The sequence below is a fragment of the Mustelus asterias genome, chromosome 3, assembly GCF_964213995.1.
Source record: "Mustelus asterias chromosome 3, sMusAst1.hap1.1, whole genome shotgun sequence".
NCBI classification, from domain to species: Eukaryota; Metazoa; Chordata; class Chondrichthyes; order Carcharhiniformes; family Triakidae; genus Mustelus; species Mustelus asterias.
Genome location: NC_135803.1, coordinates 43,084,834 through 43,100,006, shown reverse-complemented (window position 1 = coordinate 43,100,006; position 15,173 = coordinate 43,084,834). Strand labels below are relative to the sequence as shown.

General features: G+C 43.8%; 1 protein-coding gene across 6 annotated transcripts in view; it reads left to right on the top strand.

The window, feature by feature from the left end:
• naaladl2 (N-acetylated alpha-linked acidic dipeptidase like 2) overlaps nucleotides 1-15,173 on the top strand; it is a 902,781-nt gene that overhangs the window by 583,136 nt on the left and 304,472 nt on the right. For all 6 annotated transcript variants that reach the window (XM_078208119.1, XM_078208130.1, XM_078208111.1 and 3 more), the window contains one exon: nucleotides 3,629-3,769. In XM_078208119.1, the coding sequence (XP_078064245.1) occupies nucleotides 3,629-3,769 (141 nt within the window). The remainder of the gene's footprint in view (nucleotides 1-3,628; nucleotides 3,770-15,173) is intronic.

The window sequence follows — 15,173 nt, the reverse complement described above, 5'->3', positions numbered from 1 at the left end:
CTCTCCCCAACGCCCTACCATTAACTGAGTAAGTCCCGCCTTGGTTCAATCTACCAAAATACATCACCTCGCATTTGTCTAAATTAAACTCCATCTGCCTTTTGTCAGCCCACTGGCCCAATTGATCAAGATCCTGTTGCAATTGGAGATAACTTTCTTCACTGTCCACTATGCCATCAATCTTGGTGTCATCTGCAAACTTACTAACCGTGCCTCCTATATTCTCATCCAAATCATTGATATAAATGACAAATATCAGTGGACCCAGCACTGATCCCTGAGGCACACCGCTGGTCACAGGCCTCCAGTTTGAAAAACAACCCTCTACAACTACCCTCTGGCTTCTGGATCCCGTGAGATTTAACCTAATGCAACAACCTACCATGCGGTACCTTGCGAAAGTCCATGTAGACAACATCATCTGCACTGCTCTCATCTACCTTCTTGGTTACCCCTTCAAAAAAACTCAATCAAATTTGTGAGACATGATTTTCCACTCACAAAGCCATGCTGACTGTTCCTAATCGGTCCTTGTATCTCTAAATGCCTGAAGATCCTGTCTCTCAAAATACTTTGGAACAACTTACCCACCACAGATGTGAGGCTCACTGTGAGGGTGTGATGATGAACACAGTCATGGGTCTTCAACTGGTTTTTCATTGTCCGAGGTCAGGTTGGGGTTGAAGCTGAGGGACTGGCTCCATTGTCCCCATTGCCTTTCGTGTTGGTACCTCTCAACAGGATGACATAATTAGTGAATTGCTGCATCATCAACAATATTACAATGCACTCACAGTACCACTGGCAAAATGATGAACTGGTGCAAGCTCCACATTTAGTTGGGAAATACCGGCCGCACTGTCAGCTCACACACTGTCCCGGCCCCCACTGGTCAGCTCAACAGCAAGCTTCTGATATGGAGTGAGGACTTTGATCTCCAGCATGCACCCACTAATCTGGGAACTCTTCCGTTTGTTGTGGGTGAGCTTGCCCTGCATGAAGACAGATGGAGCGACTGAGCAGGAAGGATGCCAAGGCAGCTGATAGGGATGCCTGCTTTGTGTGGGTGCTGAGTGGACTTGTGTAAGGGCTGAGGATGCAGGCTGCACATGATGTGAGACCAGCTGGAAATGTCAAGATGTGTGAGAGAGTCAATTGCTGGTGCTTTGTGGATTGTTAGGCTGCGATTGCTTGATGGGATTGTGAGAGAGAGGAGAAGGCTGATTCACCCTGGCAGAATGGATAAGATCATTCATCATCTTCCTGCACTGGATGCCTGATCTCTCCTGGGCTGAGTTGGCATTGACTGCACTGGCCATTTTCTCCAAAGCCACTGTGGTGAGGTATGTGGACCTCCTTCACCCATCAAGTGTGTAGAGGATGTTCCCAGCTTTCCTCCACCACATCTGGAAGTAGCCCCAGTGCTCTGTCACTAAACTTGGGGAAACTACTCTTGGTCGGTTTGGGGGACCACTCCCTTCCAGCATTCCTGAGCTTAGACCGTGAAGACTGTGCATGGGTGCGGTTTACATATGGCGTTCGGAAAGATGGTCCGATTCGGTCACAGTGGCGTGGGTGAATCACAGCCCGTCCTGCCACAAGAACCGATGTCCTTCCTGCTGATGTATATACAATGAGGTGGAACACAAATGATGTGACACGGAAACCTGCTATTATGGCTGGTGGGAGAAACGCTGCTTTTGCCGCCTGACACCACACTTAGAAGTGTTCTAAGTGTTTCGATTGCTTGATGGGATTGTGAGAGAGAGGAGAAGGCTGATTCACCCTGGCAGAATGGATAAGATCATTCATCATCTTCCTGCACTGGATGCCTGATCTCTCCTGGGCTGAGTCGATCCAGTTGACTATATAATATGGTTACTGGGCTTTTCGTTGCTATTTTTAAACAAACTGAAAAAGATAGAAGGAAAGGAAAAAAATGAAAGAATTTTAAAGATCCTGAACATGAGAGATTTGGGAGTTTTTAAAAAGCATCAAATCAAAATATTAAAAGCAGTGTAATATATTAAATGAGAATAAATAATGCATTTATATTGCAGTTTAACATGTCAGGAAGCTTCAAAACATTTCACATAATCAATTCTGTTTGGAAGTTCAATCACTGCTGTTATGTAGTTAAAGGGAGACCATAAATATGAAAACAGTCACAGAGTAAGTCCAGGATTATTTATTTTTGGGTGACTGTTTCCATTGAGGAGTGGAATGTTCTTCTACTTTGCCAGGCCAGCATTAGGCTCGAATATTGCACAGTGCAAGTCCAGGAAAATGCTCTCAACTCCATTCCAAATAGGTGCCTCAAATCCATAGCGCGCACCCCATTCCATCCTGAACACAAAGCAAGCATAAATATCCCATTTTACATAGTCCCTCTTACCTGGTGACTCTTTCACTGGAACCACTAGCTTACACTATCTTCGAATCATAGCATGATGCTGCACAGAACTAAGTCCTTTGTTCCATTGAACCTGTTGGCTCTTTGGGAGAGCAATGCAATTAGTTGCACCATCCTGCCATTCCAGTAGCCTTGCATATTTATACCCTGATCTCTTCTGGGCTCAGTTTGCACTGACTGCACTGGCCATTTTCTCCAAAGGCACTGTGGTGAGGTACGTGGACCTCCTTCACCCATCAAGGGTGTAGAGGATGTTCCCAGCTTTCCTCCACCACATCTGGAAGTAGCCCCAGTGCTCTTTATCCAATGTTCCTTTGATGGCTGTTGTTGACTCTGCTTCCACCCCCATTTCAAAGACTGCATTTCAGGTCATCTTCCAAAGAATTTTTCCTCATTTTGCCCCTAATTCTTTTACTAATTATTTTAACTCTTTGTCCTGTGATTGTTGGGCCTTCTGCCACTGGCTACAGTTTCTCCTTATTCACTCCAACAAAACCTTTCATAGTTTTGAGCACCAAATCTCCCCAAAAATCACCATAGAATCCCTACAGTGCAGAAGGAGGCTATTCGGCCCATCGAGCTTGCACCAACAACAATCCCACCCAGGCCCTATCCCCATAACCCCTGCTAATCCCCCTTATATTAAGGAGCAATTTAACATGGCCAATCAACCTAACCCGCACATCTTTGGACTTTGAGGTGTCGCAATGTCGCAGGACTCCGATTTAAGTGTTGTCATGAAACTTCAATTGCAAGGGGGCACCAGTTCAAGATAAGGGGGGAAGGTTCAGTGGAGATCTGCGGGGAAGTTTTTTTTACACGGAGGGTGGTGGGGGCCTGGAATGCTTTGCCAAATGAGGTGGTTGAGGTAGTTATGTTAGTCACGTTTAAGACTTATCTTGATAGACATATGAACAAACGGGAAATAGAGGGATATGAGCGGTTGGTCTAGATCAGTAAACGTGATCAGCGCGGGCTTGGAGGGCCAAAGGGCCTGTTCCTGTGCTGTACTGTTCTTTGTTCTTTGTTCCAGCCTGTTAAAGGCCTGTTTAAATCATAACAAACCTGAGAACAGCGCTATGCTGCCTGTCAACTAACTTTTTAAAGAAGTAAATAAATTGGGTCTCAGTTGCATCCTTTCACTGAGAAGTGGGGTGGTGAACAGCCCGAAATGTCCTCCGTGTTGTCTTAATTTGTGTTTTGTGATTTTAAAAGGTGGAGGTTTCAGGGAGCATCGAACAAACTTAACATCTTTGCTGGTTCAACCAATTGCTGCATCTCTGGCTAAAGCGCTTCTTTCATCGACTGGGCAGGCAAATGGAGATGGATGCTTTCACCTCACCAACTCAAGCACAGGTAACAAATGCAGTTTCACATCTCTTTATGCAACTAATATCTTTTTATCGATACATGTCTGTTTGTATGTAATTGAGAAAACCTTCTTTGCAGCTGTACCGTGATAAGAATTATGGCATGATTTATGCCCATTTTAGGTGAGGGAAAGGAGTGAGTCTTGCAGTTCTGTTCTCAGACACCCATTAGTAACCAGCTGGCGCAGATTTCCTGCTTTGATTTACATAAAGCAGTAGTCTCTTATTGCAGACCTGAAGTAATGAGCTTTCTTTCCCCAACTGATGTGGACAGAGGTAACATCAATTATTAGCTTATTTGAGCAGATCCGCTTAATTACCATTCTATGCAAATGCAGTGAGAAGGAAAAGAAGCAGAAGCCGAACTAATTTCTTCCATATTTGGAAAGGAAATGAGCATAATGTTCTGTGTGTCCTGATACCAATTGGGGAAATAAGAAACTGAGCGATGTTAAAATGCTGGAAGGGCTCTTTTTCGATGCATAGAAAAATACAGATTTATATTTTATGATTTAGCTAGTTACCATAGATGTGTTTGTATTTTTATTACTGTAAGTATGAATGGTATTAGTAGAGGGGCATTACTTGTTAAAATCACATTCTAAAATTCACCATGCATTTGCCAAAAGTGATGCCGTATATTGTTTGAATATGATTTTGCTTTTGCAGAAGCAGTTTAGCAAATCCGCACTTTATTATTTTCTTTCTGAATGACTGGGCTGGGATCTCACCCACCACTCGGAGAACTGGCGGTGAAGCCTGTCAGTTCCACTGAAGAGGCCTGTCAGTGACCACTGTTGGGCTGTCCATGGGAATTGTTCTGAGGCAATGGCCTAATGGTATTATCGCGAGACTATTAATCCAGAAACTCAGCTAACATCCTGGTGACCTGGGTTCGAATTCCACCACGGAATATGGTGGAATTTGAATTCAATAAAAATATCTGGAATTAAGAATCTATTGATAACCATGAAACCATTGTCAATTGTCGGAAACCCACCTAGTTCACTCATGTCCTTTGAGGAAATAAATTTGCCATCCTTACCTGGTCTGGTCTACATGTGACTCCAGAGCCACAGCAATGTGGTTGGCTCTCAACTGCCCTCGGGCAACTGGGAGTGGCAGAAGTCTTGGCTGCTGAGAGCTACAGGCCAATCCGAGATCAGCAGCTTCACATTACCAGTGGGATCTGGGACAGCTTCCGGCAATGTACCCACCAGGATGGACGAAGCCAATGATGGATGGGGAGGGGGCTGGAAACATGGTCTTCCAGTGGTCCTCCAGCCTCTTTCCATTACCAGTGCCCCTCTCCCCCTCCCACCCCTACCAAGATGAGGCCACTGGGGGTGATTTTCAAAAAAGATTCTAAGTGTCACGTGAGCATAAAAATGGGAGAGAATTGCGTCCATTTTTGGGCGAGTTCTCAGACATGGTCTTATGCCACTAAGAGAAAAAAATTAGGCAAAGTGTGATTCACGCCAGTAGGGGGAGTGCATGGAGTCTATTCTCGCCAGGAAGCCAGCTGCTGACAGGTAGCTGTCAGTGCCGCTTGTATCACGAGAGGAGAGAAACTGGGCACAAAGAAAGTTTTTCGCCTCTCTCACAATCTTACCGGCTCGCCATGCCATTCGACTAGCGGGATGAGCCAGTAGTAACGCCAACCATCTCCCCCCCCCCCCCCCCCCCACCCCTCCCCACACACCCCTCCCCACACACATGCACAACACGCAAACCTGAAAGAGGTTGCTGGGCAACCTTTGGGAACTACAGGAAAGCCACACAACTCCCATTGAAGCCCTGAGGCACTGGATAATGGATGTGATTTGGCTAATTAATTAGGCTAATAGCCAGCAGCCCCTTTTATCCCCTGACTTAATTGGAGGGAGTTTTGTCACCACTGGGAAGAATGATGCTGGATCTCTCCCATGGTTAACTGGGCCTAGCACCATCATTCCTGCCATGACAAGTAGCATTAAATCCACACAACTGTCTTTCCGTACAGCCAGAGAGGTTAGAGCTCAGAACGGCAAAATAAATTTTCATTTCATAACTGTAATTGAGAAAAGAATTGGAGAAGCGTAATCTTAGCCCATGTCATGTGTGATATGTATAATTAACTTCTCCATAGAAGTAGGGTGATAGTTATCATTGTTTGTGCTGATTTTCTCATCATTTCCATTCTACTCAGTCTTTCGAAGAAGTAACTGACGATAGTTCTTGATTTATTAACATTTTCTAAATCAACAGATCACATATTTCTGCATTGACATTTATTCATAGTGAAAGACACCCTAAATCTATTTTCCCTTTTGCTTTTAGTCTTTTTTTCTTTCACCTCTTCTATTTAGCTGCATCCTTTATAAATATTCAACGCCCTCTTCTACCTTTGCTGCCATTTTGAACACTTTCATCTATCATTGTACTTTAAATTATTCTGGCCAGATTTATATTGAGTACTCACCATTATTAAGGAGAAAATTGGACAGCAACTTGCAACAACTGCCCATGCACAGTTAAACATGTAAATTGGAAAGCTGCTGTATAACTTCCTCTGTTTGCAATACTTGGGGTGATAGTTACCTACAAAATATGGCAGAAAAGTTCAGGAGTGTCCATTCAAGTAATTTTTAATGGCATGATGAAGCAATAAATCAGTGCTAAGCAACCTTTCCGGCACGTGAAGCCTCCTCCTTTCAGATTTGGGTTATTGCTAGGGAATTTAACTTTATTTCAAATGTATTCTGTTTCTTTTATATTTCTCTATTGATTCTATCTTTCACTCACTCTATTTTGATTTCCGTGGATGATTTGACATTGAATGGAACATTCTCACTTACAATTCCTGGTTCTGCGTGCCCCAGCCAGGATTCTTCTGACCGATTGGTTAAGGGGACACAAGTTGCTTGGTCTTAGGATCCTCTGAAAAGAGCACTGCACTCTTTAATTACCACAAGTTAGAATGCAAAAGCCCACAGATATCCATGTGCAAGTATGTGTAATAAACAGCTAGCGTTAATCGCTTACCACACCGACTGCAAGATCTGGGCCTCTAGATTTAACCTATATTGTTTTGTAGGATTGAAACTGCTCTGAAGTATGCAATATGCTGTCTGTGCAAAGCAATATGGAAATGTCATTCTGTGTACCATGCTAGGAATCAATCTCAGTTTTACTGGTAATAGCTGTATTTCTGTAAACCCATTTATAAAATGAGTGGCCAAAAAAACAATGCATCAAATTACTACGATAAAGGCAAATTACTGTGGATGCTGGAATCTGAAACAAAAACAGAAAATGATGAAAAATCTCAGCAGGTTTGGTCGCATCTGTGGAGAGAGAATAGAGCCAATGTTTTGAGTCATGATGATCCTTCGTCATAGCACCCTGACTTGAAATGTTGGCTCTATTCTCTCTCCACAGATGCTGTCAGACCTGCTGAGATTTTCCAGCATTCTCTGTTTTTGCATCTAATTACTGTAAACTCCTCCTGCATTGTCAATATTTCAGAGAGTTTTGACTTATTTCACCACAGGAAAGATTCACAGAAGTGTAACTTTGAATATTTTAAAAGCATATTGTTTTACTGCGAGTAATAGACAGGTGAGTGTTGGTGGTGTCATAGAGTCATAGAGATTTACAGCATGGAAACAGGCCCTTCGGCCCAACTTGTCCATGCCACCCTTCTTTTTAAACCTCTAAGCTGATTCCAATTGCCCGCATTTGGCCCATATCCCTCTATACCCATCTTACCCATGTAACTGTCTAAATGCTTTTTAAAAGACAAAATTGTACCTGCCTCGACTACTACCTCTGGTGGAGGACAGTTGAGATGTTAATCAGCTAGGATGCCTGCGGTTTCTCCATTGATGAAATTGTAAACAGTTTACTGACTTTTCTCCATAATTAGTAAATCTTTGTTATCCTGTATCCTTGTTGGAAGACTTTTGATCTTTTCGACGTGACCAGTCAGGAAATAAAACAATGTCAGGCAACTTAAAAAGCTGTCTAGACTTTACAAAAGGAAGTGCATCTGAGATGGAAAGTCCTCAGGAAAGACAGACTCAAAACAGGCAGAGTCCAGAGAAGTTATCCTGTTTAGGTCAAGCAAGGCAATCCATGGAACTGTGTAGCATGGCATGTGTATCATTTTCGGAGCCAAGTCGTACTGACTGGACTAAATAAAGCTGGTCATAATTATTGCTCAGTATGTTCATCTTGAAGTAAACCAGCTGAATAATTCAAACCAGCCCTCACCTCCTTTAGTGTTCACTCAGCCTGTCCTCGGAGAGAGTTAACAACATGACTTTCAGGTTCAGCTCACAGTGTTATTGCCCTGAGTCCCACTATCATGCAAATACGCGAGGGCAGTGTGAATGAACTGCCATAAAGGTAAGACACACAAATCCCTCATGGGAACAGTTGGCACCTTCAAACCTACAACTGACCTCAATTTATAACAGGCATTGGCCCAAGTAGGTCAGCAATGATAGTCCTGTTTTACGAACAACAAACTTAGCATCAAGAAAAGTAACTATTTCCCATTAGTAATTCTCACCTAATTATTCTGCTCTTGAAAATAGATGTTAGATCTCTGACAGGCCTACCTTCCAGCTGAATGGCAGCTTGTGTCAGCCGGTGAGGCTCAAATCCCATAACTGGTGAGGAGAGTGAAGGTTGCTCAGAGACAAGGTGGTGTGATCAAAACTGATGGTACATCACACATCAACTAGCTAGTGTTGGAGAGGTGACAGACTGAACATCATTTGTCACTCACCCACTCTGTGCTGTTTTGATGACAAGCTTAAGAAACAAACAAATTGGAATTAAGCTCCAAGGAAACCGGATTCAGAATACAGAGGAAAACCTGTTTCAAAAATGTACGAGACATTGCCAGTAATTGGGCTGTGAAATATCAGCAGAGCAGTTCTGTTTAAACAGGAGGTTTTCAGAAAAAATGGTTGTACAAATCCAGGTAAAAGTCACTAAATATAATTGCATATATCTTGGAAAAAGAAAGTAACAGTGTTTGGGATATTTTCAGGAAAAATAATGACTGTTTGCTAAATCATTCAGTTAGTGCTGCAAGTACTCAGGGTTGAAGAATCTGTGATCCTGCTTCCTTTTGATTTCTGCTTGGTAGTTGCACTTCTGAGTATTAGAAAAATGGATTCCAGGGGCTAAAAGTGGCAGAGCTGACCCCAGCTCCATCCTATCTCACCAAGGCAAAATGGGAATTCAGCAGGTTCCCCCTGGTCACAAGCAACAGGTAGCTAATTAAGGCTTTAAATGGCCATTTGAAGCCAATTAAAGGAAGTTGACTGGGTGGGAGGGGGTGAAGTGACTTTAACTGCTTGAGCCTTCCAGCGACAGGGGCTGCGCTCGTGCACTGGGCAAGTAGAAGCCCTCGCTGCCTGCCTGGATGCTGCAGTGCCACAGACTGCCACATAGAGGGTGTGTCCCACATTTCCCATCCATGGCCTGGCTGCAGAAGCTATTTTTATTTTCAACGTTTTAAAAATTAGAGGCAAGTGGCACCAGAGCATGGCAACTTCTTGAGAGCTGTCTCCAACATACACTCAAAGTCAATCTTTTACTCTTGTTCTACACTCTTAAAATTATACTCTCACTCTTTTAAACTCTCTCATAATGCTGTTTTAAAATCCCTCTGATCTTTCTCTCTTTCTCTTTTTCTCGTCACTGCAACACTAGGGCCAGGATTCTGCCAAAAAAATCTAAGCGCCCAACATGCGGGCAAACGGGAGTATTCCCTGTCTGTTTTTTGAGTGTAGTTACCGGAGCAAATCTCTGACACTCTGTGCCTTGGAGAGATTCACGCTGGAAAGTGGGGGCAAGGCCTCATCTTGCTGGAGAGGCTGGCAGCATAGTGCTGAGCAGGCCACATGTGCCAATCTGTCAGTGTGGAGATCGGCGCATGCACAGTGCCCACCCCCCCCACCCCATCACTGGCCTCCTGGATCTCCCCGGGCTAGCCTTGATTTCCCCGCCCCACCCAGCCCAGGTGGCCAGCCCTGATTGCTCCTCACTCACTCTCCCACTGACCCCACTTCCAGAGTGGCAGCAGGGCCCCGCATCCTTGACAGTGCCTGGTAGGGAGTGCCAAGGTGCCCAGTGGGCAGTGTTGGTTTGCCCCATGAGCAGTGCCAGGGTGCTAGGGTGGCACTGCCAGGGTGGCACTGCCCAAGGGCATCTCCGCCCCTTACCCTCCACCATCCTGGAGGGGGGGTGGGGGGGGCGCTCAATGGCCTCTGTTCCCTCCAGCGGGGTCAGTGCGTCCGTTCCCTGTTAGTGGAGAGCAGGAGGGAACCATTCACGGCGGGGGGAGATGCAAGTGGGCCTGGAGAATACTGTCCTGGCCCGCTAATCATGCTGAAATCCTAATTTCAATCTGATAATCAGCTCCAATTTCTGGCACGGAGCTGATTACGCTCAGAAAAGACGCTCGGGACACTACAGGCCCCCCCCCCGCTGGTGTCTCCTGAGCAGCGCAACGGACTGGGAGAATCCTAGTCGATATTCTGCACCCTCTCCTTCTCCTCTATGTACTCTATGAATAGTATGGTTTGTTTGTATAGCTCACACTAGCTACACTTTTCACTGTATCCCAATGTATGTGATAATAAATCAATTCAGTTCAGAGGGTGCCTCCATTTTGAAGTACCCTCTCCTCATTTACCTGCCTTCAAAAATTGCTGTCCTTTTAAGCTGGAAGGCCTCTCTAATTGAACCTTCAGCATCGAGTCCACCCACCCTCTTTAATTAGAAAGTCGGCCTGCCCTCTGGCCATTAATTATTTGCCCTGTAATAACGATGGGTGACTTTCCCAACAATGTGGGAATCTGAACCCCATTTCAGCCTTAAGGCAAAGTTCAGAATCCCGCTGGAAAAATCCTGTCCCAGGTCTCAGTTCTGATGGGGATGATGCTTCTGAGGCTGAAGATGGAGATTGGTGTATGTGGTGAAATCTCATGGATATCTGGTATCCAGTGGTTCAAGAAGGTTTAGTTGGAGATATTTAATCGATCAGGTGACTTGATTAAAAAATAAAGTGAAGATTGAGGAGACTTTAAGGAAAAAAGACAAATTTAAAAATCCATGGAACCGTTTATAAAATTCACTTTGTACACAATATAACAGACAATGAATAGATTGACAAATGAAGAGCTTGCAAAAATAGTTGGAAGAATGCTTTATTCAAAATGAATAAAATTGGGAACAAATGATTACAGATATGCTGTATATTTTACATTTACTGAGTAACTGAAGACAGTCATTCACTTGACCTGATATCTTATTAAATTCAGTGCAGACAGAACCTACTATTACTTTTCAATCCAATTTTCTGCCCCTGTTTGAGGGATTATATTTTATGCCATGGGCAGCATTATTGAGCCTATGAGTTAACACCCACGAGGCATGAATTTTACAGGTCTATTTTCACTCCTTATGAAAGCACAACACAGCACGCTTACTGCTTAAACTCATAACAGCTGTGTTCTCTTCACACCCACGCACTGCACAAATATTCCCTTAGCAACCGTGCTGCCGCCGATGAACAGGAGCACAAAGCTAAAGAATTAAAATGGCTTTTGCAGTCACAACCATGGCAACAACCCCAGAGCCAATCTATATACTTCTGATTTGAAAAGATGTCATACCTGCCATGATACCATGGCACAGTTAAATGCTGTATGGCTCGGTAGATCTTCCTCTTTTCCCTAATTTTAAATAATTTTCCTCCCCTTCCTCTCATGTTTTGATGCTGAGAACTTCGACTGAGATTTGGTTCAACAGAGACTTTCTGCACCCAGGCACTTGATCCAACTGTCCGTTCTATATGTGTAAACCTACATGATAACCATCAGGAAACAATTGAACTGTGACACATAAGAGCACATAACATCTCCACCAACACAACTTCTAGAAGGGTTACGAGATAATAATTCAAAGTTGGAAGCCTGACCATGTTTTCTCTTCTAATTTCCTGGTCCAGCTGTTTTTTTGACCAATATGTGCTCTCCCCCTACCCCCCCATCCCCTAACTAATTAATAATTTTAGACATAACAGAGAGCCTCTCCATCCGAGAGGAAATAGCAGATGGGCCCAGGAATCGGACATCCTGGCCCCCAAACATGGCACTTCCAACTTCCGTGGGGACAGGACTAGAGTAAGGCTGGAGTTCGTGCTTAGTTTACAGAGGCAGCTGGCCATTTAAATCAGTAGCTGCCTTCATCAAAATGGGATTTTGGTTGGCCAGGTGACACAGGCCAGAAAGAGCAGGTCTGAACTTGGTGGATATTTTTTTTTAGCCTGGGGTACCTTATTGGAGAGGGAAGACACCACTTTAGATCTGGTCCCGGGATACCTTTTGGGGAGATCAGGTGCCCTTTGGAATTGATAAAAATAAGTATACATAATTGTACAAAGTGCATAATCACATTACTGTCTAGCTCTTTGGAAATGTCAACAGACCTATCAAAATTAACTTTGAGAACTGTCAGAAGCACCTGTCAAAGGGAGCTGTCTGAACTGTCAAGAGGACCTGCCAAAACCAAAGGAAGCTGTCAGTCTCTAAAGGCACTTAAAAACCCTATCCTTTAAATTTTTGAAAAAGATGTCTGGAGTGTTAAAAAAGCAATTTCTTTGCTATGGGTAGAGGTTGGCATGAAGGGTATGGGGTGAGTACATGAGAATGAGGTGAGAGGAGGCTATGGGGGCCTTAGCATGGTACAAGGTCATGAGATAGTATGAATAGGGTAAGGGGAGTATGAAGGGATTGAGGACTGGAGGGATTTTTTTTTGGTTTAATGTTTTCATTCCAATCTTTCACACAGCACCAGTGCACAGAGGCACGCCTTCCAGCCAGCCCTCCTCTGCAGCTGGCCGCCTACGCACTCACTCTGGGGGCAGCGGACCTGACTTCTAATCCAGCCCTCTGTCCACTGGGAATGAAAGTTCCAACTTCCCGGACTTTTTTTTCCCGGGTCAGGTTCACAGAGCCTGGAACACTGCTCCTAACCCAGGAGTGAATTTCCAGGCCTGGATTTTCCTGATCTGTAGGAATCTTTGGCACACCACAGATGACATTTATCTCATGGAGCATCAGGAGAATGTGATCTGCTTAGTTGTTCCTATTTTTTTCATACATAATGTTAGATGCTTCATACATAAGGTCAGACACTTGCAAACTATTACAGTATATCTTTATAGGTAATCCTGTCACTATATATCAATTTTTGAGTCTGCCTTTCCGATAAAGATTCTATCAGGCAGCATCTATTTTCCCAGTCCTCATGGCTAAAGGTAGATAAATCCTCTGGCCTGATGGCTTGCATCTTTCTAAAAGAAGTAGCTACAGAGGTAGTAGATGCATTGGTTGTAATCCTTGGATTCTGGAGAAATAACAGAGGATTGGAAAATTACCAATGTGACACCCTTATTCAAAAAGGAAGGGAGGGAAAAAGTGGATAACTATCAATTAACCTCACATCTGTTGGGAAAAATGTTGGAATCAATTGTTAAGGAAGTAATAGCAGCACAATCACAATCTAATCAAGCAGTCAGCATGGCTTCTTGAAAGGGGAAATCGTTTCTGACTAATTTATTAGGCTTTCTCGAGAAAGTCTCAACCAGAATGGATAGAATAGATGTGTTATATTAGGACTTCCTGAAGGCATTCAACAAAGTACCTCACAAGAGGTTAAGCCAAAGATAAGAGCCCATGGTGTTGGAGGTGGTATATTGGTATGGATAGACAGTTGGCTAATGGGGAAACCGAGTGGGGATAAGGGGTTGTTTTTCAGTGTGGTGACCTGTAGCCAGCGGTATTTCTTAGGGATCAGTGCTGGGACTGCAACTGTTTCCAATATCTATTCATGACATGGAGGAAGGAAGCGGATGTACGAGTCAAATTTGCAGATGACACAACAATAGTTGGAAAAGCAAGTTGTGAATGGGATACAAAACAGTTTACAGAAACATATTGATAGGGGCGACACGGTGGCAGAATGGTTAGCACTGCTGCCTCACAGTGCCAGGGACCTGGGTTCAATTCCCGGCTTGGGTCATTGTCTGTGTGGAGTCTGCACGTTCTCCCTGTGTCTGCGTGAATTTCCTCTGGGTGCTCCAGTTTTCTTCCACACTCGAAAGACGTGCTGGTTAGGTGCATTGGCCGTGCTAAATTCTCCCTCAGTGTACCCGAACAGGCGCCGCAGTGTGGCGACGAGGGGATTTTCAGTGACTTCATTGCGGTGTTATTGTAGGCATACTTGTGACACCAATAAATAAACTTTACTTTTAAAACTTTAAACTTTAAAAACTTTAGGTTAAGTAAGTGAGCAAACAGTTGGCAAATGGAGTATAATGTGGGAAAATGTGAAGTTGTTCATCTTGGGCAAACAAAATAACAGTACTATTTAAATGGAGAAAAACTGCAGAAATCTGCAACACAAAGGGACTTTGGGGTACTTGGGCACAAAACGCTGAAAGCTAGTCCATAGGTGCAGCAGGTAGTCAGGACAGCTCATGGGATGTTGGCCCTTACTTCAAACTGGTTGGAATGTAAGAGTATGGAACTTTTGCTATAACTGTAAAAGGTACTGGTGAGACCACATCTGGAGTATTTTGAGTAGTTTTGGGTCCCATATTTAAGGAAAGATATTATTTTATTGGAGGCAGTTCAGAGAAGGTTCGCTACAATGATCCCCGGGATGGAAGGTTTGTCTTATGAGCAAAGGTTAAACCTGTTGGGACTCTAATTATTGGAAAGAATGAGAGGGGATCTCATTGAAGCATAAAGGATTCCTAAGGGGCCTGACGAGGTAAATGCTGAAAAGATGTTTCCCCTCATGGGAGAGTCTAGGATCAGAAGGCATAGTCTCAGACCAAAGGGGTGTCAATTTAAGATTGAGATGAGGAGGAATTTCTTCCCTCAGTGGGTTGTGAGTCTTTGGAATTCCTTGCCACAGAGAGCTGTGGGGTCAGAGTCCTTGTGTATATTTAAGGCTGAGATAGATAGATTTTTGATCAGTAAGAGAATCAAGGGTTATGGGGAAAGGACAGGAAAGTGGATGTGAGGAATGTCGGATCAGCCATGATCCTGTTGAATCGCGGAGTAGGCTCAAGGGAGTGAACGGCCAACTCCTGTTCCTATTTCTTATAGTCTTTAAGACACAAAGTACATTCCAGTTCCATCAACATGCTCAAGGAGATGATTGATTGCCATCTGTGTTATTAAGATATTCTCAGATAAATCAGGTTGCCCGACATCAGGTTTTAAAGTTATTCGCTGATCAAATTAAGATTAATGAGCCCAAATTCCTTTACTTTTACAACTGCAAAGTGTTGCTTTAAATATTATACCAGCTGGGTG